This window comes from Apium graveolens, chromosome 10 (assembly GCF_009905375.1).
Source record: "Apium graveolens cultivar Ventura chromosome 10, ASM990537v1, whole genome shotgun sequence".
Classification (NCBI taxonomy): domain Eukaryota; kingdom Viridiplantae; phylum Streptophyta; class Magnoliopsida; order Apiales; family Apiaceae; genus Apium; species Apium graveolens.
Window position 1 is genome coordinate 209,348,691 of NC_133656.1, and position 21,584 is coordinate 209,370,274.

At 31.1% G+C, this 21,584-nt stretch overlaps 3 protein-coding genes across 3 annotated transcripts; 1 reads left to right on the forward strand and 2 right to left on the reverse strand.

The window, feature by feature from the left end:
• Positions 1-11,620: 11,620 nt before the first annotated feature.
• Positions 11,621-12,585, reverse strand: LOC141691740 (uncharacterized). Its single transcript, XM_074496499.1, has 2 exons — positions 12,203-12,585; positions 11,621-12,059 (listed from the first exon to the last, which is right to left on the reverse strand). Exons 1-2 carry the CDS (start codon positions 12,583-12,585, stop codon positions 11,621-11,623), a joined length of 822 nt encoding a protein of 273 aa, XP_074352600.1.
• Positions 12,586-14,073: 1,488 nt separating this feature from the next.
• On the forward strand, positions 14,074-15,169 carry LOC141691741 (transcription factor MYB27). The gene is made up of 4 exons (XM_074496500.1): positions 14,074-14,192; positions 14,290-14,419; positions 14,524-14,624; positions 14,745-15,169. Exons 1-4 carry the CDS (start codon positions 14,078-14,080, stop codon positions 15,077-15,079), a joined length of 681 nt encoding a protein of 226 aa, XP_074352601.1. The 5' UTR covers positions 14,074-14,077; the 3' UTR covers positions 15,080-15,169.
• A 1,495-nt stretch (positions 15,170-16,664) lies between these two features.
• On the reverse strand, positions 16,665-20,016 carry LOC141693688 (putative pectate lyase 12). Its single transcript, XM_074498842.1, has 4 exons — positions 19,569-20,016; positions 17,510-18,416; positions 17,176-17,378; positions 16,665-16,899 (listed from the first exon to the last, which is right to left on the reverse strand). Exons 1-4 carry the CDS (start codon positions 19,706-19,708, stop codon positions 16,683-16,685), a joined length of 1,467 nt encoding a protein of 488 aa, XP_074354943.1. The 5' UTR covers positions 19,709-20,016; the 3' UTR covers positions 16,665-16,682.
• Positions 20,017-21,584: the final 1,568 nt, after the last annotated feature.

Below are 21,584 nucleotides of genomic sequence, written 5' to 3' on the forward strand. Positions count from 1 at the left end.
ACTTAAATATTTAGTTATTATTGTATTTTTATATTTGACATTAATAACCTAAATATAATATATCTAAATATAATATATGTGTCATAATTTAATTTATTTCTTCCATTGTTTGATTTTTTTTCACAATATAACTTTATAAAGAGAAAATTTTAATCATATCACATAATATAATTATGTGATTATTTTTCTTTTATTTATACATTATTTTTTTAATCTTGTGGAGTTTAATCAAGGATTGTAAAGTTTTTTGGAATTTACATCTTCCCGCATTTGAAATAATATTTTATAATTTTTCGATTCTACACTTGCTTGTCATAGTACTTTTAAATATATTTTATTAGATTAGTATTTCAGTTAGGAATTGTAATAGTATTATTATTATTATTATTATTATTATTATTATTATTATATTTTTTCCTAATTTTTATGTTTTATAGGATTCATGTGCTCTAAACTTTTTAAAAGTCAGTAATTTTTTCATTTTACAAAATGAAGTAAAATCCGTATAATATTTATACCTAAATACAATATAATGTGTTGCTTATAAATTATTTTATATAATAAAATTTTTAAATTATCTATCCAAAAATATTTGTAATCAAACTTAACTATTCCAATTCTTTTTAAGAAAATGATACTACCTTATTAACAAATGATTTGTTAATTGTTACTTATATTTATTTTTATTAAGATATTTGTTACTTTTATAATATATATAACACTTTTAATATTATTTTATATCATTTAAGAATATAAAATTATAGTTCAATTTCTTAAATAATTAATTTCTTACTATGTAATAAAATAATTGAATAAATAAATTGAATATCATCTATAAGGTATTTTATTAGATTTGTATTTTAATTTTGAATTGTAATAGTTTTTTGTTATTATATTTCTTTCTTGTTTTTAAGTTTTATAGGATTTCATATGCTCTAAATTTTTTAAAAGACAAAAGCAAATTGTATCACCAAAACAGCCTCCAATTATATTTGACATTGATAACCTAATTGTAATAGTTTTTTGTTATTATATTTTTTCCTTATTTTTAAGTTTTTCATGTGCTCCAAATTTTATAAAAGACAAAAGCAAATCGTACCACTGAAACCCTTCACTCCAATTATATTTGACTAACCTAAATTTAACATATATCTTATAATTTAGTTTTATTTCTTCCATTGTTTGATTTTTGTCACATTATAATTTTGTAAAGAGAAGATCTTAATCATATGATTTTGTAATTATTTTTCTTTTATTTGTATTTTTTTAATCCTACAGTTTAATCGAGAATTGAAAAGTTGTTTGGAATTACTTTTTTATAAAATGAAACAAAAAATACTTATACCTAAATATAATGTAAATATTTATATTATAATACTCCAATTATATATAGGAAATGAAACAAAAAATACTTATACCTAAATATAATTTAAATATCTATATCATACCTTTAGCACGTGCAACCCACCAAAAAATACCTAAGTATAATCTAAATATTTATATTATAATACTCTAATTATATATTGGAAATGAAACAAAAAATACTTATACCTAAATAAAATTTAAATGTCTATATTATACCTTTAGCACTTGCAACCCACCACCCACCAAACCGTACCATCAAAACCCCTTACTCAAATTATATATAGAATAAATCAATTTTGTAATTATTTTTCTTTTATTTGTATTTTTTTAATCCTATGGAGTTTAATCAAGAATTGGAAAGTTGTTTGGAATTACCTTTTTATAAAATGAAACAAAAAATACTTATACCTAAATATAATCTAAATATTTATATTATAATACTCCAATTATATATAGGAAATGAAATAAAAAATACTTATACCTAAATATAATTTAAATGTCTATATTATATCTTTAGCACGTGCAACCCACCAAAAAATACTTATACCTAAATATATGTTAAATAGTTATATTTTAATAGAAATGAAACAAAAAATGCTTATACCTAAATATAATTTAAATGTCTATATTATACCTTTAGCACGTGCAACCCACCACCCCTAACGATCAAATCATACCATCAAAACCCCCTTACTCTAATTATATATTGAATATAATTAGAGCTGAAACCTTGCAATCTCTAGAAGAGATTCTTTGTTTTGCGTCTATGTTTAGCTCAAAATCTTCGAACAACTTCATTTCAATTAGAACATCATCCACATTCATAAGCTCATAACTATTTAAAGAGGGGTCCACCAGATTTAGAACCGAGTTTTGGATAAAAGACACTACTTCCTCAAACAAACCAGATTAGATTTTAACCTCATTCTGACACTCTTCTTTTGCATCTTGATCATCTTCTTGTACAACCTATGAAACCGCTGCTTGAATCATTTGAAAGTTTCTTTGAAAGCATTTCAGCAGTAAATTTGACGACAAGAAAACCATTAATATTGAAGGCCTTTGGTTTTGATAGATCAGATGGTACCATATTTTTCCTGTCTAAGATTTCAATAGCTTTATCAGAGAGAGGCCCGTTATGGTTAAAAGCTTCCCATTCAAATACTTTTGCTTTATCTTTGTCACTTTAAGAACAATCAGAGCCTGAACTTGAGAGAATCGAAGAGATCTTAGCAGTTTCTTAGATTTTGATACCTTTCTGCACTTGAGTTGGAGCCGTTATAACTGTATTCGGTCAGACTTGTTCCTTGAAGAACCGGACGTTTGTTGTGCCAACGGAATTTTCTTCAAATTTGGCCATGGCTTCCTTGAAAGCAAAATCAGGATTTGTTGTACGAGTAAAGGCATGTTCCAGAGCTCCGATCATCTTTAGTTGATTATTGACAATATGTTCCAGGAGGTAGATCATTTCAACTATAATTTTCAAGAACAAAGAGTCTTCCCCTTCGCTACCATTCTTCTTCCTACGCTTTGGTTTGGGATCTTGAACCATCTTTCCACGACCATAATTTGGCTGGGTTTACAGAACTGGAATGTTAGACCCCAACCCGCATCTTTGCCAAGCAGCTCTTGTGATCTAGAAAGAAAGTGATCAATCTCTATGAGATCATCACAATAAAGCTGCCCAAAATGGGCTACATGCCTTGCGACCGCGTTCATTGCCTCAACTGTTGGATAGATACGATCGACTAGCTCATATTCAACTAGAAGTAGAGGATTTTATGCGTTAATGACTTGGATAACATCAACAAGACCTTCATTTTGAGCTTCTTCATTGTTCCGACGACGTAAAATTCTGAATGACTCCATGTATTTCGTTTCAATGCAAAGATATCATCTTTTGGAAAAATGTTTCAATGCATGGGTGCCAATTTCACAAACTTGTCTTATCTTACTTTTCAAATATTATTTATATTATCATACACCAAACAACACATTTATAAATTTACTAAAGCTTCACTATATAAAAAATTTATTTCTCTAACAAATTTTACACAAATAATTTTTTATACATACATTTCATGTATGTTAGTAATACATTGTAAAGATTTCTGATATGGACAAATATATGTTGCAATTTTTCCACTATGTTTTGAACTTAAAATATTAAATTGTTTAAAATATTATAATATAATTTAAGCCTGCCAAAATTTGAGCCTTTTAATTTCTAAAAAGACTATGCAATAGTATTCTACATAATTTATCATATAAAACATGTCATAACTGATATCATTAGTATTCCACCTAGAATCAATAAGTGATATAAAAAATTTAAAAATCAACATCCCGAATATATTATGGCTGTTTTTCAAAATGAAGTATAGTATCCAAATTTAACCACATATATTCAACTAAATCAGCTTGAAGATTACGATATATGCTTTTATCGTGAAATTATGAATTAATTTTAAGTATCGTCATATGCCAACATTCAAAGAGTATCAATACATTTTTGTAAAGATTAAAACCCAACTTTATCTCTTACATTACATCTCATGCAAAAATATGACTAATAATTTTGTAAAGCATGCCCTATATATAAATGTGTCATTACATTCGAAATTGTCTTCGAAAATAAGTTTATGTGTATACTTATTGATTTAGAAAAATAATAATATACGATCGTCGATGACCTTCTTCACGTTCTCAATCAATGTATGTATTTTTCTTTATGTGTCTTCTTGAGATGGTCTCCCCAACAAGACTGTGAAAGCAGTTTTCATCATATTTATATATGCACCCATCTATAATAATAACATCAAGATTAATATTATTTAAGAATTCTCAAATATTACTATCTTGTGAGTTTTATGTGAAATAGATGATTGTAACTTCTCATTAATATGAAGAAGATGGTGAGTTCAAATATTAAGAAGATGGACATGTAATAGTTGTTGAGTATTGAATAAGAGACATGTGAGTTTAATAAGTTTGATTTGGTGTATGAATTTGATTTCTTTTATTACAACTTGTAATTTATATTCTTATAATAATATCAGAGAATTAGTGAATAAAAATGAATTCTCATACAAAAAAATAAATGGACACATGGGTGGGAAAGTAGACTTGGTGAAAATTAAACTAATATTCCAAGTGCATATGATTCACTCTCTTGGAAAGTGAGAAAATTAAACTGATTTATAAATTTATTAAAAGAACTTTTGATAAAGCATTTCAAGAAAAGAAATGTTTATAGAAAGTTCAAGGTTTTTTGAAAAAATTCAAGGTATAAATATTGCAACTACGAAATGTTCTTTTTCACTAATTAGAATTTAAATTTTAATTTATATTTGGAAACAAAAAGGTGCATTTTTTTAAAAAAAATCTCAAAAAGTTTATTCTAACATGCCACCACCTTTAAAAAAGTTGTTGGTAAGATAGTTAATTACTTCAAATATTTTTTTTTCACATTGATATTTAAACACACGAAAGATTGTTATTTTGAAAGCACAACATTTGATAAAAAAAAATATTAACACTTGTAGACCTAGGTAGTGACACTCATAAGACAGAAACCCCAGATATTACTATATGCAGAAAATAATAACATTCATTATGTGGAGTTTAATTAACTTACTACTAAAATTTAAATATGTTATTATACAACTTATCATGATCACTTTTATGTTCAATACTCATGCGTGAGGTATCCATACCAAGATAGTCCATATATTTTGCTTTTTAGTCTCATTCTTGCGTACGGACACACACTTTTTAACTGTATACACTTTTTGTTCATTAATTTTCATGTAAGATGCATGCATGTCTTGTTTCTATTTTTTACCCCCTGCTTTTTTCTTTGCTAGTTTTTGACCAATTGAACGCATTACATAGACATCATTATCACTGAAATCTGCTGGTTTTTGACAAATTGAACGCATTACATAGACATCATTATCACTGGAATCTGCATTTGAAGATAAAGTATGTTTCCCTAATTATGATACTTTGGTTTTTTTTGCACCTTTCGATTGGTTATTAGCATTTCTTCTTTACTCATTTTATATTAAGCTCCAATAATTTATAAACAGGAAGATTGAGTTCTTATTTTTAAATTTATAGACTTGATTATATTTTCCATAATTACTCATTTATAACATCCACTGAAATGAGTTATTTTCTGAATTATCTTGGCATATTAATCTTTGCATTGTTTTACAGTTATGTCCATATTTGTCATTGTTGTTGAAATAATTTGAAATTTTATCCAAAAACCATGAAAAAAATTGATTAGTTTCTACCACGACATCTTCGATGTATTGAGCCATCCACTTATTAGAAGTCTAGTAGCTTCCTAAATCTTTTTTATTTTACTTGCATGGCTTGATTCTTATTATTTGAAGGACATTGGTGTTTCATGTGAGTCATGCAAAAAATAAGTACATAACACATCATTTTGTGAGGTTTTAATAGGATCAGTATTTTAAAAAGGAAGATATGTGTTGATTTAATAAACTTTGAAAACTTGTATTACTAGGATTTTAGTAAACATTTGGAATTTGTGAATTTTGAGAACATTTCAAAAACTTGCGATTGACAAATTACCAATTAAGCATATGTGTTTGAGTATCTTATTAAGTTTTTTTTAGTGTAGTGATGTAGTCTTATTCTAGTCACCCTTTAGTTGTTAGTTGTCGGTATGATACATGACATAACAACCGTTAGATGTATATGTAGATAAATGACAATTGTTAAATGTAATATCTAAACAAAATCAAACCAAATATATCATGTAAATCCCGCTTAGAGCGGGGTCTATGAAGATAAGATGTACACAGACTAATGCCCTTACCCCTAGAGTATGGAGGCTATTTTCGTGAAAAACACCCCGTCATACATCAAAATATACACAAATGATAAAATCAAGGAGTAGTTTTAACATTTGAGCATATAATATTTGAAATGGTCAATACAAATACCATGAGCATGTGGCATTCTTCACATGAGACTTACCTTGTACACAGTTTCTGTCGAAACCTTTGAATTCACAAGTTAATTATTCATACTATGCTTTGACTTTTGATTTTTATAACATTGAAAATCAATGTTGCAAATTAACCAAAATCTTGTCCTTTTTTGTCAAAATTCACATAAATTTCTCGGACATGTTCCCGGTTCACATTCACTAACCCAAATTTAAAACCCGCTTTTAAAATCAGCCTCACTCATTGTTTATTAAGGCCTTATTTTTTTCATATTTCTTGTGAACATTCTATACTCCAGTGATATCCACATTAGCACCATGAATTGAAAATTAAATTTATAATTACTCGCTTTGGCTGAACATCGTCACATGTCCCAAATGCCCAAAATTTTGCAGTTAATATACCTTGCATCAACCAAAAACCGCTCGTTGAAAATTTGCAAAACTCACCTACTTGAGACGTAATTAGTATATGGTGGTTATAAAATGTTATTTAATGGATGCATAAAGTGTGATTAGATCAGTTTGGACATAGATTTGTAGGGAGTATTGTTCAAGAATATACCTGAAATTAATATTACTATTACAAAAATACCAGAAATATTCGAGTCATGTGAAAACCACACCCACCTTAAAACAGATAAGTCCCTTAATCGTGGTGTTTGAAGGTGTTATGACTTTTTTCTACCAGGATACATTGAATAAAGGTGACCTTAAGTACAAAAAGATGCATCTTCTACGAACCGAACGAACACGGCTTTTTATCTCACAGGAACAAAAGCTTGAGCTCTAAGAATAATGCAAGAAATTTATAAAAAATGCTTGATTATTTTTGTCACTATAAAAATAATATTCCCAAGATTCTAATATAAGAGTACCCAATATGTAACTTACATCGCAAATAGATATGTAACCTCCATAATAATGAGTTATAATAAACACTTTATATTTTTGAAGAAGTTATAAAATTAAATTTTGTAAGTTACAAAATAAATATAATAAGATATAATAATATAAATTTATTCATATAGTCCAACAACCCCCTACATTAATAAATTTAACATTATAAAAAGACATTTTGACATAGAGATAGATAGCCACGGTTGAAACCAACATCCCCTTGAGCCTTGCCTTGGAAGAACATATTTACATTTCTAGAATTTCAGTAGTCACGTTGTCCTTGAACTGCCATTATGTATTGTGAAACGATGATATATTTCCCACTGGAATCTTGTTAGGTAATGAATACAACACTGGGGGGGGGGGGTGAATGTGTTTTTGGATATTTTAAGTTTTTTAAACTATTTTGGATATGGTGAACAAATCAGTTTAACTTGTAGAGATATAGTGTTTAAGCAGAATAAATAAACATGCACATAAACACAGTATCTTCAAAACTCACTTAATTTTATATTAAAATCAAGTATGTCTTGCTACAAATTTCTGGGTTCTTTGTTGATAAAGAACTCAACTTCTATCTTGAGAGAGTTACAAGAAGTTCTAGATCTGTTTGTTACTTATAAACACAAAGGACTGGTGTTTACTTTATAGACCAGTAAACACATGTTTTACACAGCATGCAATAGCATGTACTAAACCCTACTTCACTAACATAGGTGATCTCTTGAACAGTACCGATATATTATTTGTTCGACATATCGATACATAATGATCATTAAAAAGTATAGCTTAGCCTTTTTCAAATAATCACTGTTTTTCATCATGAGAATGGACTCGGGAGTAAAACTCCCATTGTGATCTTACTCAGTCTTTAGAGTTAGGTTGTCTCATTGAAACAAGATCTTGGGATCTCCAGTCAACAAGGTTGAGTTTCTTTTGGAACGACTTTTATTATGGGTTTTATTCCCATTCCTTTCGATAATTTCTCAACTAGTTCCCTTGTTAATCCTTTGGTTGGCGGATCCTCATTGTTATCCTTTAGCTTGATGTAGTCAATAGTGATAACTCTTGTTGAGAGTAGTTATTTTATTGAATGATGTTGATGACGAATATGTCTCAACGTTCCATGTCAATTTAAAGAATACTACAAACTTGTCATCATCAAGTTTTCATTTATAATTGATATTACTAACTTCCAGCATCCCGAATATTAGCAATTTCAGTTCACCAAATTTGAGCATTTTCAAATTGAAAATTCACCTTAATTTAGTTACTCAATTTGAGCGTCCTTAAACTAACAACTTAATCATACCCTTTAAAATCATTGATTTTGATAAAGTTATCCGTAGTTGCATTTATATGAATCTTGCTCTTTAGAATCATGCACAAGATATTATTAGACATAATCATTGTCTATATATCCATCTGAATTTTTTAGCTGATTCTTGGAACCATTTTAACATTCAGACATATTGGTATCAAGACCTCATCACGATACCCCCGTAATTTAATAATCTCAAGAATGCCTCACATTCAAGAATTCAAAGAAAATATACTATTTTCTCTTCAAGATACCCCCGCATTTTTAGTATTTTTTTGAAAATATTTCAAAAAAATTCAAAATTAATCGAAAATTTGCTTAGTTCCTTTCAGGGTATCTTATACGATGAATAATTTGCCGGCAAGACAGTATGTTCTCCCTTTTTTTCTCCAGCAACCCTAAACTTAACAACATTATATTGCATATTTCTTTTAAGATTGTGAATCCACGGTCAAAAACGTCGCAAAATTAAAGGTGATCACGTAAACCAACATCTTTGTCGCTAATTTTTGAAATTCACCCTACTAAATTTCTCCAATTTTTCCGCGTGAGCGGTTACCAGTACAATCATATTTGGCACAACAACGATCGCCGCATTAGGCACTGCCTCAGCAGTCACACACCCATTACCAAACAAACGAGTTTTGTCAGTTTGCGTTCTATCTCAGATATATCCAAAAAAGTTCACAATCAAATACTTATACAAATTACCTTTTTAAAAGTAAAAATACTCTTCCAAATATTTAATAAATCAAATGCTAATTAGAATTAGCAACATTACTTTTAACCGTGAACATGAATGGCAAACGAGTAACCGCTACCAAAATTTAATTAACTAACTACAAATAGTTAAAATATTTTATTGCACATTAACTCCAAAAGTAGCAATGACGAGTAGTTACAAATAAAAATATAATAAAGTATATTAAATTAGAGAAATTACCCAAAATAACGTCATTTAAGTAAAAAAATGCGAAAAATATCGCTATTGAAAATTAAGGTCCAAAACATCATTTTAACAAAGGGGTTCGTGTAACGTTTTGATAAATAACCAAAACGCTACACGAAATAGCGTTTTATCGCACTTTCTTTTTTAATATATGCCCCACAAGCTACACTGTCCAACGTTGGGGGCGTTAATTTTTTATTTTATTTTTTACATTTAAGCTTCTTGTTGTGTAGCATTTTGATATCGGAAACACCACTCAATATTACATTACGTTTTTAATAATTATTTTTAAAATTAATTTTAATAACTTACCCTAATTTAATAATTTTAATTTTTTAGAGTTCAATAATCTGTTTCAGTTTTTAGAAATATTAAAAAATTGACAAAAGACACATTTAATTTAACAATTTTTAACTTCTTAGGGTGCACTTATCGCACTTTGGGTTTTAGAAATAATAAAAAATTATAAAATACACTGATTGAGGGTTTAGGATTTAGGGCCATTAGGTCTCAAAGTCCTAAACCCTAGAGACTAAACCTTAATTTAATACAACGTATAGGCCCTAAATTTCCTAAATCCTGGGAACCGAAAATATAAACTCTATATTAAAAAAACTAAAATTTTAGGGTGGAACATAATTTAATAATTTTTAATATTTTAGAATTCACCAATCACCAATCCCCTTTTGAGTTTTAGAAAAAAATTAAAATTAATTAAACAATTTAAGTGTGAATTCTAAATTTTTCATTTTTTTTATTGGTGTTTAACAATTTTTTATTTGGTTTGAAAATATTTTTTACGAAAATAATACTCCTTCCATCCCAAATTAGTTGCCACTTTCGACTTTTACGCATATTTTAAGGTGATTTGATCATATACATCCTTTGATTATTTTCTAAATTTTCTTTTTATGAATAAAAATTTAAATCTTAAATTTTTATTTACAAAAATAAAATTTAAAAAATAATTAACGAAAATATGCGATCAAGACACCTTAAATTACATGTAAAAGTCAAATGGAACGGTTAATTTGGAAGGGAGGGAATATGTATAAAACGCTGCATGAAGTTATATTTTGGGACCAAAATAATACACTATTCAACTTCTAAAACGAAAGAAAAAAATAAAAAAATATATATATAGGCAAAACGTGCCCTGGTACAACGTTTACTTGGTTTAGAAAAAACAAAATGGTGCAAAACCTAACGTGGTGGATTCAATTCAAATTTTATCGGATTTATATAAAATTTACTAATTTTAAATGATTGTTACCGATTTGGCTGATTTTAATTGTACGCGGCTTTTATCGGAGTTGTTGAATAAATCTTCTGATTTGAATAGTGATTTCAACAAATTCATCCAAATCTCTTGGATTTTGCTAAAATTTCTGAAAATATAAAATACACTAACAAATACATCACAATCAACAATTTTATAAAATACAAAAAAATCCATGAAATTTTGAATACCACCAGAATTTAATGGATTTTTTAAAATTCAAATTGGATATCACCAGATTTTAGTGAACTTTTTAAAATCTAAATTGAATACCCCATATTTTAAAAACCTTTTTTCAATCCACATTGAATATCATCAGATTTTAAAGGATTTTTTAGAATTCATATTGAATACATAGTATTTTCAAAATTCAAAAAAATCCTTTAAAATCTCAATTAAATACACCCTTCTATTAAATCTCAATGTTTGGTGATGTCATGTTTTAAGGTGATATTTTGGGTCACTTTCAAGATATGATATTTTAAATCATTTTTAACAATATTTAGGACCAACGCCCATTAAATTAACCCCTAAATTTAAATACAGAACTTGGGATTTGTTATGGAGAAAAGGAGAGGGCGGCTGGTGATTTTCCTTATCTAGACAGCTGCAGCCCTTTCGTGATAAAATCAACGTCGACATAATGCTATATTTTTAATTACTTCGAGAAAAAAAAGTATAGCAAAAAGCATCCATCACAGATTTGGGATTAAATTTCTAGCATTTCTTTTTCTGATATTTACTAAATGTCTAAATTCAGGGGCGGAACCAGAAATCTAATATTAGGGGATTAAAATAAAATAAAGTAGAAAACATACCGATTTATTTGAGATGTGCACGCCTTTCTTTGATCAAATAAAAAGAATCAATGATCTCCTCGGCAGAAATGGTCTCCGCAATCTCCTTTTCAATATACACTATCAAATAATTCCTAAGAAATTCATCTTCCATTCGATTGCGAAGACTTGTTTTCACAATTTTCATAGCAGAAAAAACTCGTTCAGATGTTGTAGTAGATGCTGGAAGAGTCAAGACAAGCTTTAATAGTCTATCAACTAATGGATACATGTCAGCTTTCCCTGTGGTTACCAATCCATGACATAAATCACCAAAAATAGACAGATTCTTCAAATCTGGATGAACTGGAATATCTAACCCATAATGTTGTAGTTCACACTGTAGATGGATTTTTTCATCTCCCAAAAAATCTTCTGGATAAAACTTTTCAGCTAACTTGCAAATGTTCTGTATGTTGAAAGACCTGTAACCATCCCTAGGATTTAGTGATGCACTTAAAATGAGAAGCTCCGTAATTTGTTCACTGAATCTATTGTTTAGCTCCTGTAATTGTTGATCTATGACAGCTGTAAAGATTTCTACTCGGTAATGATGTTCCGTTGTCACCATTTGCTTTTGTTTTCCTTGTCGACGAGAGATTTAAGCACATCAAAGTAGGGAGCATTCATATCTGGAATCAAGATAGTATATCGTTCACAAAATGATCTCACATTTTCTAAGAGACTCTCCCAACCATCACTTCTCAATTTTTGAATCAACATCTTTGTAGTAGAAACCAGATGCATGGCATTTAAAATATCTTGAGACTTTTGTTGTAATGCTCGACAAAGTAGATCAGTAATAGCCATTATATCCTTAACCACATGTAAAATAAACACAAATTCATAAGACATTAACATTTTAATAGCACTTAAAGCATCACCTCGTTGAGAAAAAGTTGTCCCTTGAGCAGCAACGTCAATTAAAACCGAGCGAGTAGCACCATACATTCTTATCAAACTACATATAGCAGTGAAATGTGAACTTCATCTAGTATCTCCGGGACGTTGTAATGTTCCAATTTGATTGAGACATTTACCTGTTTGAATCTCTTCTATTTCCTTTAAATGTTCAATTTCAGCAATTTGATTAGCTTGCAACTCATCATGCCGCTTAGAAGAACTAGTAACCGCATTGATAATAAAGACCAACTCTTTTGAAATCGACGGGGATGATTTTCTGGACCAAAGAAGAGATAAACTTGCACAGGTTGATATGAGCCAAGATCAATGTATGCTCTCCTAATTAAATCTTTTTTATTTGAATGATAAGTCTCAATTTGTTTCCGCAAACCAGGATCACATATTAACAAATTGAAATCAATAATTTCATCAGTGTTCTCAGAATCAATACCTTCATTAACAATCTTTGGATTTTGAGGATTTTGCTCGGAGTTTCTGTTTATCCCACCAAAAATCAGAGGCTCAACTCCATCTTCAGTGACTTCAATTGAGGCGGCAGAAGGTTCTTCATCTTCACAAGTAGTTGTTTGCTTCTTCTTGGGGTGAAAATAGGATGTAATCTCTTTTCTCTTACTCATATTTACGGATTAAATGCAAAGATAGAGTAGATAAAGAGAGATGATATTAGGGATTGTAATTTTGTAACTTGTATGTATTGTGTGTATTGGGGGTTTTGGGACAGGAGCAGAACAACTGAACAATTATGTTCTGTTTTTAGACTTTAGTTTTAAGCATCTTTTTTTTTTGTTTGAAATTACACTATCTTTATCTTATATGTTTATTTATTAATTATTAAGATTAATGAACAAATTGCATGATTTCCATATAATCAATATTATTTTGAATGAAATAATTAACAAAATCAATAAAATTTTGTATAATCAATTCTCAATTTCAATTTTTTTTTTAATCTAGGGGGACCAAAAAAATTTTTGATAGTAAATTTTAAAATTTTATATTAAAATTTTGGGGTTATTCCGCAATTGGCGGGGACCGGGCTCCCTCCCTTGGGTCCCCCCACTTCCTCCCCCGTCTAAATCCATGTTTGCTTATACATGAAGAGTCATGTACTCAGATCGAGCTATGTAACTGGACATTTGGTAGAGACAAGATCTATATCTGAACTTTAAACTATACTTAAAAGTGGTTACAATTGAAGTCATAAAGTTGATTACCAAACATAGTGATCCATAAGGAGGATAAAACTCCAACCAAATTATAGAAATGACAATATTAAAATTCCTAGTGTAACCTAACGGGATTCGTCACTGGATAAAAGTTGCATGTAAGCCATGAGTGGAGCTTCCACGAAGTTATAAAAGTGTTGTCCACCTATGATGACATGTAAGAATTTTCTGGTCATTTTTGCTCCTTTTTTTTAACTACAGTTGTGCCACCTTGTGATTTTGAGTATAAGAAGGCCAGCACTGCTTCGGGGTTCTTTGCAACAGTAATACATTTGTTATTTGTGCTAGCAGCCATGCAAGATCAGAAGCTACGGAAAGGGCCTTGGTTCGAGGATGAAGATGAACGGCTCACTGCAATCGTAGGCCTTTTGGGAGAACGGCGTTGGGATGCCTTGGCAAATGCATCAGGTAGCATTTTACATCAAGCTTTTATTTTATAAATCAAAACCAGGCTTATAAATTAACTAAGATGGAAATTAGTTAACAATTTTTTTTGTCGCATTAGGTCTTAGGAGGAGCGGGAAGAGTTGTAGGTTAAGGTGGATGAACTATCTTCGCCCAAATTTGAAGCATGGTCGAATAAGTGAAGAGGAGGAGAAACTCATTCTTCAACTGCATCAACAGTGGGGAAACAAGTAAAGATCTTTTTTTTGTTAAATATTTATTTGCATTTGATCTTTAATGACGACTTCATTCTAATTGGGATGTTTGACATGATGGATATTATGTTGCTTGATAGATGGGCTAGAATTGCTAGAAGATTGCCTGGAAGAACTGATAATGAGATAAAGAACTATTGGAGAAGCCATTTGAGAAGGGAATGTCAAGTCCACGGACAAGGTAATGTAAAAAAATATAGCTTCTATTGTATCTTGTACATTGCTAAGCTATATTTTTAGATACTAGTTTAATTTAGTATTTCTTAATTACATTTTACAATACAAGCTCTTCTTAATGCAGAGAAAGTTGAACATGAGTTAACAGTTCCAAACTGTGAAGGCATTGCTCAGAGCAGAGACTGCATTTTGGAAAAGGATGAAATTTCCGAGAACTCCTCTGAGTCTTCAGAGGCATTTCAGCCATCAGACTATGCAATTATGCGCTCCCCGTACGAAAATAGAGTATCGGACTGGATTTCAGAATGGTCAAATTATAAGAACATAGATGGTGTCAAACATAATCTGGATTATTGCAGCGCTGATTCTTGTTTCTGCTATACCACAAAGATAAATGGAGAAAGTGAAACCAGCTTGTGGGACTTCTCGAGTTCTATATGGAACATAGACTACAGTTAAAATTTATGACTAGCTAGTCGATAATTAGTGCAGAAGCGCAGACAAGTAAAACATATCTCAAGTGTACATAGTCCACCAGTGAAATCATCTGTTTGTGAGGTCCTTTATATATAAATGAGATTCTGTGAATGGTTATTCTCTGAGTTACCTCCTCCATTGGTAGTGCATATTGATGTACTATGTAACCTTTATGATTGGCAAGGTTCAAAGTTTCAACCTCAGCTAATATTTCCATTGAGTAAAATTATGATATTTTAATGTATCTCCTTGATTACTTGTGATCTCTGGTGGGAATGCTGATGCACAAGAAGCCCAAGACTATCATGCATATATAGTTTTAATTTCACTTTAAACATCCCAATCCCTTGGTGACATGATCCCCTTTTTTAATAAAAGTTCATCTGTTTACAAATTACTTGCATTTGCATTACTGTGGCACATATACACAAACTGCTCAAACTTGAAGATTAATCTAGTGAACGTTTCGATTGTGGCAATGATCTCATTTGCAGGCTCGAGTTGGCGAGAATCTCCATCCATGTTATGTATAACCGTTCGCCAAAATAATAGAAACATAATAGGCTCGAGTTGTTCGCTGTCAATGTTACATAACACATTGGCTGGCTTCAGCATTCAAAAAATCTCATGCTCTCCAACAACACACCTCAGTTATTTTCCAACCCCCGCAGGGTTATATGAAAAGGGCAAACAATTTATTAAGTGTTTACTAGACTCAAATTATAAAAGTGTTAGATAAGTCACAGAGTTGGTCATGTGAGATATGAAACTTGTGGATAATCTATTCTGCATAATTTAATTTAAGTATCTAAAGCATGTTGTGAGAAACATGTCAACTTAAAAAGAAGTGAATATATGAGCTAGTGACTATAAGCAAAGATGATAAGATTCATTCTTAGTAGTTAATAAGAAATGTATACCAGATATTAGATAATCATTAATTTATAAAGCCGTTGGATCCACACAAACAGATAACTGCAACACCAGCTATTTTCCTATCCACCATAGTATTAGTATATTTGCCATGTTATGTAATCGAATTTTTATGGATTTAAAGCACAAACTACAAAGCATTATGGATTTTAAACCCATGATGCATTTATGCATCAAGCCACGTAATCAAATTATTACAAATGAGATATGTTGTTATACTTTAAATGAAACTCAGGGTAAAATGATAAAATTTAGATAAATTGAAAAATATTTGGTTTTAAAATACATCCATCCAGCATTAGAGTTAGAGTTGAAGTTTTTATCTAGTATCAAATGACACTTTTTGATGTCAAACTATAACAATATTTATAACTATTTTGCATCTTGTGGTTCACTTGCTATTACCTATTTGTTGAGGAATCATATCTGCTATTACCATTTTATCTTACTATATGACGAATCATATAATCATGTCCTGATATTAAGTCGATCAGCTGTAAGATTAATATGCTTCACTTCTCGGTTCATATTAAGTTGATTAACGTTCATGTTTTAGCTTTTTAGAATACTAATATAAGAGACAGTTTAACATAAATATTTTAGTAAAAAAGTTAAGAGTCAGGAGCGTCTGAAATTGATGGGCTTAAAAATATTAGTAGAATAGAATGGATTTTGGTGCGACAAACAAGAACAACAAGGATGACAATGCGACTAAGAAAGAAAAGATTATGGAACTCGATGGGGCGCCTGGTGGTTGCGCTGCCGCGCTGTTCTCAGAACCATAATCATAATCATCCAAATCACCCGAATCTGATCCCGGAATGCCGTTCTCATCACCATCACTACTCCACTTACCCAGGTTGTTTCTCCTGCATTTCCATCACACTAATTATTACGGACATGGACGTAACGAATATTAAACTAAATATACCGAATATATTTGATTTGATTTAGTTTACATGCACGACAACAAATAAATTTTACCATACAGAAGACATATATATAACAAAAAGAGATCCCCTGTGGAATGTGCATACTAGTATATTGTAAGTGAAAGTGAAAAGAGAGTAAAAGGGAAAGGGTTGCATAAAATTATACTGTAATAAAGTATGGGCGAGAGAGAGTGAAAGAGATGGTGGGGGGACCTGTGACCGAGAACACCGGCATTAACGGTGAGTTGGTCAATGATAACAGCGGACTTGGGCTCCACACTGTAAGCCTTTTCATACTTTAGCTCTAAACTTTCCCCCGATGTTATAAAGTACGCTCCATTTACCATTATGTCCCCCTCGCTCCTCCAGTTCCAGTCTCTCCACCTCTGGTGCGACGATTCTACCCTCTTCGTCACCTGTCATAACAACACACAAATACACAGACGCATACAATTGTTCAGTACACACACTCAGACATTACAATACAAAGGATTCAAATGTATTTCTTTCTGGTAACATTTATTTTCGAGTAGGATATAAGACGTACCTCTTTAGCGTTACGATCAACAGGTGCAGTGTAACGATTTCCTTGACTATTAATAGTAGGATTACCACTGCCTCCAATGGCATACATTTCCCACCTAGTAAAATCATTGTTTACGACATGTATATACCCTCTTCTGCACCGTGGCATCCTCTGTATTAATTTCGGTCCAAAGTGATTAAACGCAATTGTTACTTGCATTTTTGAATCTGGTAAATAGTCGTCGCTGTGCCCTAAAAGCATCACTTCATTATGATGTGAGAAAAAATTGTTAGATATCGTAATTCCAGTAGACCCCATCACCGCATCAATCAACCCGTCTTTACAGTTGGACAATGAACAATGATCAATCCAAATGTCTCTTGATCCGAAAATGGATATACCGTCCCCATCCGATTTAGTCCGATATCCGAAATGAGTTGGACTGGATCGAACATTTGTATTGCCCGATTCGTAACAATGATGAATGTGAATGTTATGTATAATTACGTTACTGATATATTGTAATGTAATGCAGCCACCTCCTGTTATGTGAACATTAGCGCCGCGTCCATCTAGCGTTTTGTAGCTGTTGAAAATGAGCTCTTGGGAGAGATGGATGAGCATGTTTGTTGCGAATACGATCCAAAGTGGTTCGGTTTGGATAACTGCGTATCGGAGTGTGCCAGGTGATGGATTGACTGCATCATGGTCGGAAGAGTCAGTGACAATGTAGTAACGGCCATTTTTACCGCCAAGAGCATACTGACCAAACCCGATACCGCAATCCGCGAGACGAAATCGGTTTAATTGCCAGTTAGGGTCACAACGCCAGCAGTCGTCGATTGGGTTACCGGTTTGGCAATTGGTGGAGCGGACACTGTTGTCATAGGAGAGCAAGTTTCTTCTGGACAGTGAAATGTTCACTCTCCTGCATACGTCCCCGAAATAAAAAATTATTATAATGGACCGTTGATAGCTAGAATAAATCAAGCCTTAAACATTATAATGCTCAATGCCATAAATTGTAACAGTCACATTATGCATTTAGAGCCTTAAACAAACGAGTTATTCGTGAACAAGTTCAAGCTCGCTCGATAAGTACTCAATTTGTTAAGAACTCGTGTTCGAACACAAAAATGTGAACTCTAATCTAGTAGCAGATAAATGGTATATTGAGAAATTACACTTTATTGCCATGCTTCGCTAAAAAAAAATCATATCTAGTCGTAAACGATCAACAAGTTTTTTCATAGAATTTAACACGTATTGTGTCAACTCTGCAAGTTGTTTTATAAAATTTAACATGTATCACGTCAACAAGTAAAAAAAATTCATTATGAACATTTGTACTCGCCGTTAATTTCCTTTTTCATTGTATCGAGGGTAATTTGAAACATAAATGTAGCCTGAGGATTGATTAGCAAAATTGCAAAAATAAGAATCGAAAGCTGACGCTGGGCGTATCGTAAGTGCAGAATCTGAAAAAGTAAAAGGAGGATTATTGCATTGGATGCTATGGGGACCTTTAAGTCAATGTCTCATGAAAACATTTTAGGGGCCTACTACATAACTGAACAATGTAAAATGTATGCAAAAATGAGAAAATGCAGAAAGTATGCAAAATGAAAAATCAAGGCAAAGCAGCAAACGCATGTACAATATATTTGACTATTAAGGAGGAGCCTAGTGAGCAAAATATTAGAAATGCAAATTATTTATAAATGCTTAACTAAATAAAGAAGCGATGTGACATAACTGAAACTATAATGTGTATCTATGAATAAGAAAAATAAAGCAAAGAAGAAGTGATGAAATGTGCATATTATATACAGAAAAAAAAGATAAAGTAATGGAAAAGAACAAAATGGTGAACAGAATAAGCAACCAGAACAAGCAAAATGATGTTTGAAAAAGTGTGAATGGAAAATGCAAGTCTTCCAATGGAGATATAACTGAAAATACAGGGGCAAATTAAACCAATAAGCATTACAAAGAAACTTTAAGGCAACTAGTGGAGAATTAACATGGATAGAAGAAGAGTAGACTAAGGATTGAGAGGAGTGTAGTGTGGTTAATTTACCTCTGCAGATCTTGGACAACAGATTCAGGGTCAGGATGTGCAATGTGAGATGTGAAGTTGAGATATGAAACTGAAGCCAAAGCCAGTGTAGAAAATGCTGTGAGATAACAGATGAGCACAATGCAGGTCCTCTGGAGCATATTTGTAGCAGTAGACGCTAGTATTAAGTGTATTTAAAGAGTGTTCCTCTCTGTTTTCTGTGGAGGAACTAAAGAAAGGAGAGGGGGCTCCAATCAGAAAAAATGGAGTTAGTTGGGGTTCAGAGCAGTAGTATATATTTTACACCTACAATGTAGTCCAACTCAACCTATATAAAGATGCAGTTAGTGTTGTGACTGCTGGAACAGAGTGAGTGGGTGAAATAGATAATTTCAACTGTTTACTTTTTCACCTCTCTCTCTCTCTCTCTCTCTCTCTCTCTCTCTCAATCTCTCAATCTCTCTCTCAAACATACACAGACATAGAGTGCCCGCTTGTTCTCAGCTTGTGATGATTTAAAAGCAATTGCACAAAGATCTTTAGATTCACCTTTGTGGATAAATAGGTACTAGCATATTATTATAAAATTTTAGATTTTCTAAAGACAATACAATGAATATTAGAGGAGTCACGTATTTTTCTTGATATTGTTGTGTTATATCCACGTAATCTAAAATTTGTGACTAGCTAAATTGTATGAACATAAAAAACAGAAGCAAATTTTTGTTGGTATACAAAACTCTTCTGAACCCGGACACATTCTAGAAATGGATCATTTGCTTGGGTTTGTTACCATTCAAAACTCTGGAACTAATTAAATATTAATATTGCTTGTATTGTTTATATAATATACCCCTCCCTCCGTTCATTTGAGTTGTTAATATTTGAAATAAAGTGTTTGACATGATTTTAAACGATCATATCTAGTATACTTACATTATTTATTTTTTAAAAAAACACTTTTGAATAAAATCAAATTTTTAAATTTTTATTCAAAAAAAAGTTCAAAATAAGTTATACAACTATATTTTAAAATACGTATCGAACACTTTATTTAAAAATATTAAAAACTCTGAGCAAAGATAACTTCCGCAATTTAACATGATATCAACTTTAGTATTACATATTTAACTCCATAAACCCGGTGCTCATTTTGACACTAAAAAGACCAACGGTTATATAGATCCCCGTTGTCTCAAGTTTTATCTTAAAATACGGGAGGCCGGCAATTTATGAGGGCAAAGAAAGGGGCAGAACAGTTAACGGGTAGCAAGTACTTACAAACTTACAGGGACAAGGGATTCCTGTCAGTATACATATCTGGTTGTTTGTTCACTTTAATTTTATTGCTTGCTACGCTGCCTGTAACAGAAGCCATTTTATGTTACTATCAAGTTTCCTTTTTTATCCGTCAAATTGATATTTTTTATTAAAAATTAAATATTACTCTTATTTTATTTAGAATATTTGAAAATTATATAAGTAGATTAAATGTATTTTTTTAATGATATAACTTTTTAATTTTTTCCAGTTATAAAAAGTATTAATGAACTTCATTTAAACTTTGATTAATATGATCAAAATAAATTAAATACGACAATTAAAATGGACGGAAGAGTATATTATATTAACGAGTTTCTCTATTTATTTATTTATTTTTGAGTTTATGTTCCCTTTAATTCTATCCGTGATTAGCTCATATTAAGCTTCTCATTACATACAACCTAAATTAAGGGGTCCTAAATTGCCCTTATCTCCGTACAATCTTTACAAATTGAAAGTGCAACTTTTGGCTCCGTAAGTGGATCCATAGCTTCGAATATTAGAGAAGGCACACCTCCTGAATGGAACAAAACTTAAGCACGTCCCCTTATATACAAATACTCTCAAAATTAGGGTTTTGAGAATCTGACCCCGAAACTAGAGTTCTAACCATCACTTTTCCATTCTTCAAATTTCATTCATCAATCGATCAATCCCCCTACGCTTTTCCATCTTCTTTTTATTTATTTATCATTTTCTTAATAAAACCAAGAT